Source organism: Rhynchophorus ferrugineus, unplaced genomic scaffold (assembly GCF_030347505.1).
Source record: "Rhynchophorus ferrugineus isolate W39M unplaced genomic scaffold, kcgeb_rfMv2 rfM1, whole genome shotgun sequence".
NCBI lineage: Eukaryota > Metazoa > Arthropoda > Insecta > Coleoptera > Curculionidae > Rhynchophorus > Rhynchophorus ferrugineus.
The window spans coordinates 44513530-44527235 of record NW_027472580.1 but is presented as its reverse complement, the minus strand read 5'-3'; the positions used below and the strand labels follow the sequence as shown (position 1 = coordinate 44527235).

At 31.3% G+C, this 13706-nt stretch overlaps 2 protein-coding genes across 3 annotated transcripts in view; one reads left to right on the top strand and one right to left on the bottom strand.

Moving 5' to 3' along the window:
* Positions 1-2907: 2907 nt before the first annotated feature.
* On the bottom strand, positions 2908-8414 carry LOC143206818 (uncharacterized). Its single transcript, XM_076419562.1, has 7 exons — positions 7807-8414; positions 5956-7686; positions 5538-5790; positions 5278-5477; positions 4924-5060; positions 4746-4864; positions 2908-3831 (listed from the first exon to the last, which is right to left on the bottom strand). Exons 1-7 carry the CDS (start codon positions 8159-8161, stop codon positions 3621-3623), a joined length of 3006 nt encoding a protein of 1001 aa, XP_076275677.1. The 5' UTR covers positions 8162-8414; the 3' UTR covers positions 2908-3620.
* Positions 8415-8511: 97 nt separating this feature from the next.
* The window catches only part of gw (trinucleotide repeat containing adaptor protein gawky), a 52351-nt gene continuing 47156 nt past the window's right edge, over positions 8512-13706 (top strand). The window contains exon 1 of one of the 2 annotated variants that reach the window (XM_076419558.1): positions 8512-8642. The gene's annotated coding sequence lies outside the window, so the exon portion shown is untranslated. The remainder of the gene's footprint in view (positions 8643-13706) is intronic. The other variant, XM_076419560.1, reaches the window with a different exon arrangement.

Below are 13706 nucleotides of genomic sequence, written 5' to 3'. Positions count from 1 at the left end.
ATGGGTGGGATTTTTTCCTTTTTAGTAACGGTGGTTGGATTTTGGTTCGCTGAAAGATTTGGCATAGGTAGTGGGATTTGGGTTTGTGAGACAGTTCCCGAAGTGTTTGAAACTGTGGTTGCTTGAAGAGAAGTGTTTGATCAGTTAATAGCCTGGCTACTTACCTGAGTAGGCTGGGTCGTCTTGACGGCCGCTGGTTTGGGCGTTGGCTGGGTAGCTGTCTTAGTTACCGGCTTGGTGGACGCTGATCTGACGGCATTTCTGGAGGTTGATGGTTGCGAGTTGGCCTTGGCTATCTGCTGGATGGGTTGGGTAGACGGCTTGGTTGCAGCTGCATGTCTAGCCTTTCTAAAGCTGAATTGGTTGTGGCGGGGTGATGGGACCCCTCTTCCTCTTTCCCACCACGGTGAATCCATCATCCGGATTTTCATTTTTCAACGGTAGGGATGTGAGTTTATTTGGAATCTCAGGAGGTTGGTGAACTGACTGGGTCGGGGTGGGTTTAGCAAGGGCGTCTTGTAGCAGCATCCGCATTGCGGAGAGCTCGTCTCCTTGCTTGATTAGCAATACTCGAAGTTGACTAACCTCAATTTTGAGCTCTGCATTTTCTTTTTGCAGATACTCGATAAGTCTAGGACCCATAAACCGGGCATCGTCAGGGCAATCGTAGATTTATCGGTTGTTGTAAGGCTTGGGCAACTTTCTGGAGGCGGTGATGGCTCTGGCGTGCAGGACGCCATTGTCCCACTTGTAAAACGCTTTCCGACGTTTACAAACGTTTATGATGTTTGGACGAAGGGTGTTTGGTGTTGAAGTTCAGTTGCAGGTAGTTCTCGGAAGAGTAGTTAGGCTCGGAGGACCGGACACGACCGTTCTCTTCGGAAGCTAGCACTGAACTTCTTTCGTGGCTCACAGTTCCATTACTAAGGGGATTTGCTCTTTGGTAAGTAATAGAAAATATTTTAGTATTTTAGTGAGATTAAATAATTATTTTTTAGGAACTTCCGTGAGGTCCGCAGCACTGTAGCGCTTATTCACCAGCCGCCACTGTACAGGTATAGTCTAAGGGTGAAGAAGTGTGCAATTTATACTATGTTTATAACACTGTCTTTCAGTATAAGATGCATTCCAGAGAGGTATGTGTAGTTAAATATAACAGGTCAATTTAAATATCCCGCTACTATTCAATTTCAATTTACGGTCATCCAAAATCATTTTGTGGATTTTTAAAATATTTTCGTTGGTAACAATCTCTTTTGTATGTCGTGCTCATTTCGCCACGTCTAAACTTAGCATACCAATCCTTGATGTTTGATTTTCCTGGAGCAGTGTCCGGAAACTCGGCATCAAGCCAAGTTTTTGCTTCAACTGTATTTTTTCCTTCAAAAAGCAATATTTTATCAACATGCGAAATTCCTTTTTATACATTTTTTTCACAATAACAAAAGTTCACACTCAAAATGCTATAATTCACAAACTAATAATCCGACAGCTGTTAAATTTATACACGCTCTTTTGATGGCTAGGGCTAACTAAAAAACATATGGATTTAATTCTAGTAGCGCCATCTATGTGTCAGGCCTGGGACTTTTTCAATTGACCTGTTAATTAATCTCTTTATGTTTCTGTAGATTATCCTCCATATTTAGAAAATGATTCAGATTATTTTGTGGCAAATCTATTAGTAAAATAAGTTTTGTTTTATATGCTTCTATACAGTTGTTCATATTAAGTATTGTTTTAATTTTATCTTGTAATTCTAAATTTAAATGACTTAACAATGAAGTAAAATAGGTAAGAAATAATAAGCCACTAAGGTAAGTTAAATTTCATAAGGAAATCTATAATTTCAGGTAATAAATCACGAAATCGCTGCAGAAATTTACCTCTGCTAAGCCATCTCACGTCGGTATAGAGCAATAATTCAGATTGGCATTCGTCGAGCTACAGTTTGACGAAACTTCCTCGAATTGAATTAACAATTTTAAATGCTATGTCCATTACCTCTTTTGTGCTTAGTCTCTTGCTAATTAACACTTGCTGGTGAATTATGCAGTGATAGCTCAAAGAGGTTGGGCATTTATCTTCATTTACATAGGATATATATCCATTTATGCAACGATATCGTTGTAGCTGCGCCATCTGTTGTTATTGAGACTTAAAAAGTGGTACTTTGAAATGATTAAACAGAATTTCTTTAATATGTCCTCTAGCTTTGAATATGTCCTCTGGTCCTTTCCTCCAAAGACATCATACCAATAATTCTTCTTTAGATGTGAAATTCTTAAAAACTATACGAACGTGAAAGTAACTAATTAAATGTTGTGGTGGGTACAGATCCGAGCATTCGGTTCGAGCTGATTCGACGTATTTACGGAAAACAAATGCGTGCTGAACGAATTCGACATTTTATGTATGAACAGTGTTACAGTGTGACACCTGTAAGTTTAAGGTTTTTCAAATGATCGTGTAAGAAATGAAGTCATTCGTTTAAGATACGACAATCAATGCACAGTTAAGGAACAAATTCAAAAATGCAGATTACAATGGTTTGGACATGTCTATTGAATAAAAAGTCAATTAATACCACACAAACTTTTGTGGCGAAATCGATCTTTTGGATGGAAGATGCAGCGAACAGCTCCAAAAAAGACATGGATTAAGATAATTGAACGCGATCTGAAAAACACAAGACAAACATTTTCTAGGCCAGGACGTTTGCACCAACTGCAGCGTGTTAGTTGAGAAGTAATTATTGATTGTTGAATATAACTCATTATTTTCTTGTGTAATCAACTCATAATGTGAATGTTATATTATCTACTTGGATTTTCTATTTCGGTAGTTTGAATTATGTAGTATTAATTATGTGCATAATATAACAGATTAAGAATATAAACAAATATATAAATTGAAAATATTTTATATTAACACGTTTTTTAATTATAAATATAATTGTGATACAATCCCAATTGATACTTTCAATACCACAATCTAATTTTTGAAAATTACAAAATATTAACATGTATTTTATAGATATCTCATTGTCGACTATGACTCGCCGCTTTTTTTTCTGCTATCATTTGACAAAATTTATACAAATCTAATGATTGGTAAAACAAAAATAATGTACCTACAAGATACATCATACAAACATTATTTTTACCAAACAAATCAATATATCCTTTTTAAAAAACATTTGGACGTGTACATACAATTATATATTTACAGTTAGTGTCCGCCATTTTTATGTAGAAAATAAAACATTTATTAGAATCCTTAGGATATTAAATAACTGGTAACTCTACCAGTAAATCATTTACATTGCACTTCTATTTTCTAGTATATGTACAATATATTTTAAAATGACTTTTATCAAGCATTTTATTTAAATTATAATAACTTATTTTCAATGATCTGTAAAAATTAATTTTTTTATCCCTTGGTACACATACTGAACATTAATTAAACAATTATGCGTCATTTCCTAATTATTGCACATACTTTATCAGAATCATATCAAATAAATCAAATCAATGGATGGCTTATAAATAAAAGTTTACTGTAAAAAGTTTACCATTTTAACTTCTATGTCATACATGCACAGATATGAATTAGCTCTACAACTCGTCCGAATAGAGTAAATGCGTAAAAGCATGTCTTATATTAACTTGATCATTTGTTACATTAATAACGTATTTTCCACTAACATAGCCGACTTCTGTGCTGGACTCGTCAATAATAGTTTCTGCCGTGTGAGCATTCCAACAAATGATTCCTTGATCATAAAAAGCTATGATGATTCCGTTTTCTACGCAAACTCCTTTTAATCTGAAATATAAACAAAAAGGAATATGAAAAAAACATATATGAAAAAAAAAAGATATATATATATATAAGCATAGGAAACCGTAAGTATTATAATAAACATAAGTAACTAGTACTATTTGCAAGTAGTATTATTTACATTAAAATTAATGACACATAGAAGAAAATGACGCAAAGCGCTGTTTATATGTAACAGGGCTCTTGCTGAGAGTGTCTAGTGCAAAAATATCTTCTGTTGTCTTGCGGGGTTTGGTCTAAATATCAAAGCTAGATTGACGTGTCAAATAATACGCTCAATAAAATCAAAGGCTAGAGTGCATCAGGTAGGTAATCCTAGCTTAGCGATATTCTGTGATAAGTATAATCGGGACTTTTGTCTGCATATTAGTCAGCAGATCGGCTGGTAGTATTGGAATTATTGGCTATCATTCTTATGGTTTAAATATTCAGGATTCAGAGGCAAGCATATGCTAAGGTATAATAAGCCCTTTCTATTAATAAGTTTATATTATCCTATAAGTTCCAATTATGAGTACCATGGTTTTTGGCCAATAATAGTAACATATTTCTAATCCTTAGACTATTTCAATATGTTTTCAATTAATTAAAATTCCATTCTTTCACTGGATAAGCAGTACTATTTTTACTAAATTATTTATTTTTAAGGTAAACTGCTATTCATAGTATCACAATTCCTAGAAAACAGTAAACACTTTCATCATGGAACAGTTTACAGTATACTGTTCCTGGTGACCTTTGAAAACATATCCATTATCAAATTATTTATGGTTATGAAAATATATAAATTTATTATTTCTTACAACTTTTGAAAATGCTTTTTTAATATAACAACATATATTTTATCTACAAGATCTATGTACAATATTTTTTGATAATAAGATTTGAATTGTAAATACCTGTCATATTCTTCAGGTGGAACATAACTAGCTAACTTTTTCCAAGAATGGTTCATTCCGTGAATGGCTATAAGCCGTAGCTCTCTATCCACACATTGTTGCAAAGTAAATAGAAAACCCTAAAATAGCAATATGTTATTTCAAACATAGAATCCAAAAAAAACTGACAATTACTTACTCTGTCACATTTTACCCACAATGTAGATAATGGAGATTTAATTTCAGACATTTCAACTGTTGCGACTACATACCCATAATCCATGTTCCACAGAGTTATTTTGTTTTCACCACATCCGGCTATAACATTATCACAATCTGAAAGTAGAGCAATAGGAAATACTATCATTAAATAAACACATATATTGGAATATTAATTAAAATAGAGGCTAGACTATAATATATCTGCTTGCCGAATAATAATCAAATGTTGATGATAAAGATATTTATAAATAATCCTTAGATCTAAACTTAAATTAACGATCTCTATACTATATAACGGTACTTATGAAAATCAAGTAACATAATTACATACCTTCAATGCTATGTAAAGAAGATACATAGTGCTCCACACATTCAAATTCATTTATACTGAACACAGTTTGATAATCATTCGCTAAATGATAACAGTGAATATATGTTTTCTTATTTTCTATTTCATTTGATGCCAAATGCCAGCTAACAATAATTCTAGGAGTTGATTTTATAACCGAATATTGTACATCGTCCGCAAACCTGCCGATTAACGATAGAAGAAATTAAAATGTTTTCCATAACATATATATTGAAACATACCCATTTATGTTCTCCAATTGTAATACTTTCTTTTCAAGGCCATTTTGCCCACTCTTCCAAAAATATATTGTCGCAAAAATGTCCGCCACTGGCCCCTCTCTTATATCACTTTGATGTTCTTTTGTCCACAACTCCACATAAGCCACATTATGTTCAATCGATATAACCATTTCAAGAGATTCTTTAAAAACGCAGTTATTATTTATTGCTAACCTTTGGACGTTTCCTTTGTGAATCCACATATTTTGGGCACCTGATGAAAACCATTAAAATTAACTTAGCGAATTTCATTTACTTTTGCATATTTCTGTCACTTTATTATTAACAAGTATATATTTCTAAAATAAATTGAAGAATATTTATCCATCAAAGCTAATGTATTAGAACCCATGAGATAAAGTTACCACTGAAAACTCACCCAATACATTTCCTAGAGCTGTTTGTGTCCAGAATGATACCAACAATTCCTGGCACAATATAAGATTATAGTCCAAATAGAAAGCTTTTAACACGCTACCATTGTTTTTAGATATACTAATAGAATGCTTGTTTTTCTTTGGCTTGATACTGAAATTTTCTGATGTCCAACCACTTGGACTATCCTGATGTTCCAAATTGTTCATGCAACTTTTTCTTCTAGCTGAATATAAACATCGATGCAAAGTTTTTGCCGAAGCATCTTTCTTAAATACATTTACTTTTGGTCTCTCTTGTGATATATCTTCATTATTGAAGATATTGGATTTTATTACAGCTGATTCTAGAATTCTATTATCAGGATGAAGTTCTGATATTGTTTCTGTATTTTTTTCAACCACTTCCTTTTCTATTGTACCATTGTGTTGTTTTTCATCAGCCTTTGGCATTATAAAACTATCAACAATAATTCTTGGTGTTTCTATTACTAAATGCTTTTTAATTTTCTTATCTTCTAGGCTACTGTTACAACATAAATCAAAAAAAGGTAATGAACACTGATTTTTTGATGTTTGTGCATTGATTAGTAAACTTTGTTGATGTTCATTACTGAGACTATTAAAATCAGGGATAAAATTATGTATATCAGAAGAATCTTGACATAAATGTTCTGTTTGAGTAATAATCTTTTGATCAGTTCTACTATAATTACACTCATTTTGTTTTTTTGCTTGAATGTGGTCCATTTTCTTTTTTTTAATATTTTTGTATTTAATTTTATGTTTCTGGTACTTTTTTAAAGATAACTTCCTGACATTTCTATTCCTCAAAGAATGAATAATATCTGATATTAATTGAGGTCTGTTGCGAGTTATTCTTCTTGAAGTTACATTTTGCACTTTTAATTTTAATTTTTTGGTACAGGTTTTCAACTTGAATTGAATATTTTTGATGTCATCAATTTCTTTACAGTTATTAAACTGTTTGCTGTTTAATAAAAAGGTACTCTCTTCCATAAATTTATCAAAATCATTTATTCTATATTTTAATTCTAATGGAACTTTAGGCATTATGAATGTTTTAACATGAAGATCAGAAGTATTATTTACAGTACTTGGTGCCTCTTGTATTTTCTTACTGATGTTCTTAAACCAATCTGTAAAAGCATCATCAAAATGAAAAATATTATCACAAAAATAACTTGCTGGTTTTGGAAAATAACATGAACTTATAATTGACTGCTTTGAGCCATTGTATTTTAGCCATTTAGTTTTGTTGTCTATTCCATTGCATTTTCCATTATTGAAAGACTTAATTTCAGTGCCTTCATTTGATGAATCATAACATATGTGACCATTTAAACTACTTAAGTTTTCTTCTTTCAGTTTTTTTTCAAGTTCCCGCCTTTCCTGCATTAAACTTAAATTTTTTACACGTACAGAGCGACGATTCTGTAAAATCATCACTGTCTTTTTATCAGTTGGTTTCATTAGCTGTAAATAGCTGCAAAGTTCCTTTTTCTTTTCACTTTCAGGACTTAAAGGTATATCACTTTCATAATCATCTGATTTATCTCCTTTTTTTCGATGGTTTGATATTGTGTTTGTTTGTTTAACTGATTTGTTATTTGAATATTTCTTTGATACTCCACCATTAAAAATTGTTTTTGTAGGTACATCAGAATTGCCTATATAATCATGGTATTTGTCAAAACAAAACTGATCTAACTGATCTAAAATATGAACATTATATTATTATATACCAGTAAAAATAAAAAAAAGTAAATGGTTTATACTCTTGCCTAGTCCTAACCTATATAAAATGGGCCACGCTAGGTTTAGTACTCACTTACCTTCAGTTATTGGTTTTTGTTCCAGTTCAAAATTTTTATATTCACAGCTGTTGTACATATTTCCCAACATATCAGTATCTACATCATATCCATTTTCTTGTACACCGATTTCTAAGTCTAAATATTCTTTAAGAGTAGTTTCATTGTTTTCAAAATAATCCGCTTGAATACCATTTATCCAATTATTTACCTTTTGGAGGGTACATGGTGTACAGTTTAACTCCTGCCTTTCAGAATTTAAAGAGCTACTCCAATCTGGAGGTGCTGCTTCTAGATGAGCATTTGTAAACGAAATAATTTTCTTCTGTGGCAAAACTTGTATACTATCAGAGCTAGATATTGTTATTGTATCCATTAAGCCATTTAGATTACCTTCTGAGGATATAATTTAACTCATCAGTGGCGTTCACTAATCAACATTCATGTAACACTTTTAGATGAATAACATTTCAAGGTATTCTAACCTAAAGAAAACTTCAAATTTATTACAGATATTGCTTAAATTATAACCGAAGCTAGAAATTAATCCTATTTCAGATATTTTTGTTTGTTTCTGTACTGTTTTTAATTTGTGTCATTTATACACATATTCCAAAATAATGCCATCTGTCAGATAACAATAAACTGTCATGAAGTAAAGTCATTTTGTTTAAGGCCACCGTCAACAGATTTCGTTGTTAACATTGCATGTGGCGGCACCTAAATAAAAATTTCAAAGTTACATCTTGCTAGTAAAATGGCGTCGCTTCATAGATGTGACGTTCGTTTATATTGAATTTGTGAATTTAAAGTGATATTTGTGCGAATTTTAATATTAAAAGACTTTATTCTCATAGGTAAGTCGTTTTACTATATAAGTTATTAATTACTCTATTTGGCCTATTGTATTAACAACTTCTTTTTATGTCTGTAATACAATATCAAGTCAATTGTAGATACGTTGATACGTATCCATAGGTGAATATTTTTATGCACAAAAAATGAAAAATTATTGAAACGTATTTTTTTTATTATATATTAAAAATACTGTGTAGTGTTTTTTTATTACATTCCCGGCAAATTATCAAAATCTACATGTTATTCCGGCAAATATCTCTTGTATTGAGATTAAGTAAGATTATATATATATATATATATATATATATATATATATATATATATATATATATATATATATATATATAAATTGGTTATGGATTGTAAATTCCAATTGTATTTTTTTGGATTTGAATTGATACATTTTAGCATACGAACATTCTAAAAACTTTCTGTTCATACTAAATATATACTGAATTTCTAATAACACTAAATAGTTCACGTTTGTTGACAATTTGAAGCTCTTAATTAATTAATTTATTACATTATTTATGCCAATAAAAACATCCAATCAAATTTTGATGGGATCTTAAGTTGATTGTAAGAATCGAGATATTTTGTGCTTTTCAAATAGAGCTTGAATTACTGATTATTCTATTAATACTGATATAAAATTGATTTTATTTTGAACTGATATTTCATTAGTGTAAGATTTCTATAATTGTATAAAACATGTGACATAATGTAGTGGTATTTTCAATATTAGTTTTTAAACAATTTGAATGGTTATTTGTTGGTTTCATTACATAAATTATTTAATTCAATATATTTTATTTTAGCAACTAGTGGTTATTTCATTCGAAATGCATATCTTTATGTATTTGTTATAATTATTATTAATGAAAAAATGTATTTGGTGTTTCAAGTAATATATTAATATTCAGGAAAATTATCGAAATTTGTTGAGTGAAATGATAAGTTAAGTATTTTGAAAATTTACCCTAAATTAATGTGTATAATGAAATTTTTCTCGACATACTGTAACTTCATCTGACTTAATCAAAACACTGAATTTAAGAACATTTTTTTTTAAATTTTAATACATTAGAAATCCATTATTAAAACTTCAATAATCCTTGGATATGCAAATGTATATTATAAATTTGTTTGATTAAAAATGTGTTTTTTTCTTCCTTTCATGTCCATATTTTTTTATTCCATGCTTATATATTTTTATTGGTTATTCTTAAATATGTATTTTTAGGAGCAATACCAAATGAATGGTTTAAAAATTGAAATATTTTTATGAATTTTATCTTATTTATCTTTTTTATTCTCAAAATGTTTATTATTGAAAGAATCAGAAAATTTATGAGTGGCAGTCAAAATATTGTTATTATCATTGATATTTCGGTCTGAGGAATATGTAAAATTGTTGGAACATTTTAAAGTAGCAGTAGTGATTTTGACTTTATCACATCTTTTACCGACATGGACTCAAAACCGTTTCTAGGATCAATTCTCGGATCGAAGGATGTGCTCTTGTCTTTCATGCATTCATTCTCTTGTAGTCGAAAATACTTTTGAAAGATTCATCGGCAATTGCATTTTGTTTGCTTTGTAGTGCGCGTGAAGAAATAATTCTTTTGTGGGCTACATTCAGCTATTGCTTTCTCTTACAATACTTATTTCCATCTCGTTCGTTCTCCGACGTTATCTAGTCTGCCAGTTTCCATGTCGCATTTCACGCTCCTTAGATGGCGCTCTCAGCCAACAAAACGACGATTCGGCTGTTGCCAAGCCCGTTCGGAAAATAGTTTTGATAACATGTTCTATAAGATCGTGTGGGAGGGGACGGTGGCCAGATCTAGACACACTGTTGTCGTTGGTGGTTTTGCGATGTTTTTTCTTCTTATTTTTTGGAGATTAATCTTATGTATTTCTTAATGACTGTTAATTAATTGATTTTGTACCATTTTTTTAATCGATTATAACTAAAATTAATATTGTAATGAGTTATTCTGCTATTTATTGCGAAGGAATGCCGATTATTGGCAACGTTGATAGTCTAACATATATTTATGTCCTTGCCGATGGCTATGTTCTAACGGGGTTTCTAAACTGCACTTCGATATGCATTCTTGTTGAGTCGTACGTAAAAAGATATCTGTTTATGTTTTGATGATATCGATGCCGCCAGAAGGTCATCGTAAAAGGCAATCCTGTGCAAATGGTGCACCAAGATAGAGCATGCGCCAATTTTTGATATCGGAACGCCCCATCGGGCGGGGAACCAAAGCCACGTTGTCATACTTTAATAGGTACTGCGGTATTACAGTTTTTTTTAATTTATATTTTTCCAGTCCTCATACCACACTTAATATCAATTTTCTTGAATGCGTAGCTCACATAGCTTTTTCAACTAAGCCATGCTACAGGGCGTTTAAAAGGTAACAATCCATAGTAAATTCTAAATAAAGACAGCCTTATTCATTTACTCAGTTGCAAATAATTTGAAGCAATCCAGAATGCGCTTTTAAATATATCAGAAACTCGCAATTCCATCTTAAAACCGGTATCTCATTTGTAGAGTTTCTAATGGCATTATGAGATTCAATATTAGAGCAGTACATTCGTATAATCCCCTGATCAGGAACTTGCTGTCTTACCGCTGGCTTGATCCTGCGAAATGGTTAGGAATAATCCTTTGGACTAGGTGACCAACCTAGGCGAGGAAAAAAATTCTTAGTTAATATGAAGAAAATTGAAATCACATTTTAAACAATTGATTATTTATATTTATTATACCTAATTCAAAATGAATTAGCCATGGATTTTCACATTCGTTGTACTTACAACTTTCATTATATGTTCTTAAAAGATTATGTTTGAATTTTTAATATGTAGTATATGTGATCAATGGCTTTAATGTAATGACTAGAAGAGCGCCACAAGTTTTGCTGGGCCATTGCTGGAAAAAATCTAACGAAAATTCAATACGGTCTATCAGGCACTCTTTTCGTGAAAATTATTTTGCAACAATTAAGATGATTCCAAAATTATCCCATAAAACAATTTAATAATAAAATAAAATAATTTCAATCATGTTCGTTTGTTATTAAAACAGAATTCTCGAATTTAAAGCAGCTTTTGTGAACTGTATAATTCCCAGACTATTATAATTTTTTCGAAAAAAATCAGATCTTTAAGAGGTTATTTGATAGAAAACTAACCATGATATATCTTTCATGTTCTGTTATGAGGAAACATCTTTTTAAACCTTCTTTGATTTAGAATCTATTAAACAAGATTAATTTTATGTTTAGCGAGGAACTAATCTCGTGTGATTTTTCTATGCGAATCATTAGTTATTTATTTTTGAACAGCATTTGATTCGCATATGTTCAACAAAATGTAATATTTGGTTGTTTTATGCTATACGCGCATGTGATAAATAATAACCAATTGATATAATATTAATACGCGAAGGTCAACTGCGGCGAGAATAAATTCACAAGATCAGCCACCATCAGTGGTTAGACCCGTTGCAAAACGTACACCGGAATGTTGAAGACACAATCTGTTTCGAGCTGGTTTTAAGCAATCGTTTTCGATCGACAGCGTCATTTTGCGCCCATTGGTCAGCTGAAAACTAGTTCTTTCGAGGTGAGGTAGCACCAACACGGTATCGAAAAAAAAAATACGACGCAATTAAGCTCCACAACATGCAATTTATACAAACTGTTTTAAAAAGTACTTGAAATTGTTTAAAATGTTTATTTCATTTCTTAGATAGACCCTAACAAGTGAATAATTTTCTTTTTTAGTGTTCGAATAATCATAGTATCATAGGCCATAGTAGTTCAAACATTATTGCTAACTATTGGCTTGTTTTAGAATACTTTTTTTATTTGAGGTCGGTTTATTTCCAATAACATTTGCAATTCGTTATCTTTGAAATGTTCTAGTGGCTCAAATGTCCGTTGTCATTTTTATAATAAACATATTTTTCTAGGTCTAGGTCCTTACTTAGTCTCTATAGTAAAGTGCATGTATTAATTAACGCTACAGTTCTTTCAGTTCTTTACTGCACTTCAAGATTAAATAGTTTGATTTTTTTGAATATTAAATGTCCTGCTCGAGTTGACCTCGACTCCTCCTCATCTCTGGGAATTTCTTGATTTCCTTAGTAAAAGTCGGTTTCTGAAGCTCTCAATATAAATAACCATTCTTATAGTATCTGGATGTATCTATGAGACTTAGAACTTTGTTCTGATAAAGTTGTTTCTATTTATGTTACTGTTGGCGGAACAGCTGCGTTCCGTAGGTCTATATCGATTTTAGACTTCGTATATAAGAGTTGCTTATTGTATACGAATAATTGGGATTTTCTTCCAGTTAACTAATACATTTTTTGTATTTCAAATCCAGTTCTTTTCTTTTCAACTGAATTTTGTACGAAAATTAATCCCAAGATACTTAATTAGCGTTGTTGCCATATGGGATGTTGGTGTGTATTCATTGTTGTATGTGCAGCTTGATTATACGTAACTTAATATGCACCGATTTGCTTTGGTTTCCACATCGATCTGTTGTGTTATATCACTTGTATAAAGTAGATAAAGAAATGGCTCCAATACACTTCCTCCTTTCACTGGTACATCTGCTTTATTTTTTATTGTTGAGTAAGCTTCCTCTTGTTTGACTCTAAAATAATCTGGTTAAAAGGTAATTTAGGAATTCAGTGTTTTGATTTAGTAGCATTTTGTAACAAGTTCGTGGATAAGTTCCGCATGTCAGACCTTTCCGGAAACTTTGACTGGAATACAGCCGAGCAGACTTTATCTTCGTAGACTTTTTCAATGTCGTTTGTGATTCTATGCTCTTTAAATGTTGAATGTTTGCTCATGTGTTTGTTCTTATGGGCAGATATTACTTTTTTTCTATAATTGGTTTTAATCTTTTAACAGGAGTTTTTCAAATACCTTAGCTTCGCCTAAATTATAAAAACTCTTAATAAAGGGTATAATATTCTTGGAAAATATCAGATTTATTTAATTTGGTAGTGTCAACAATCGATAAGC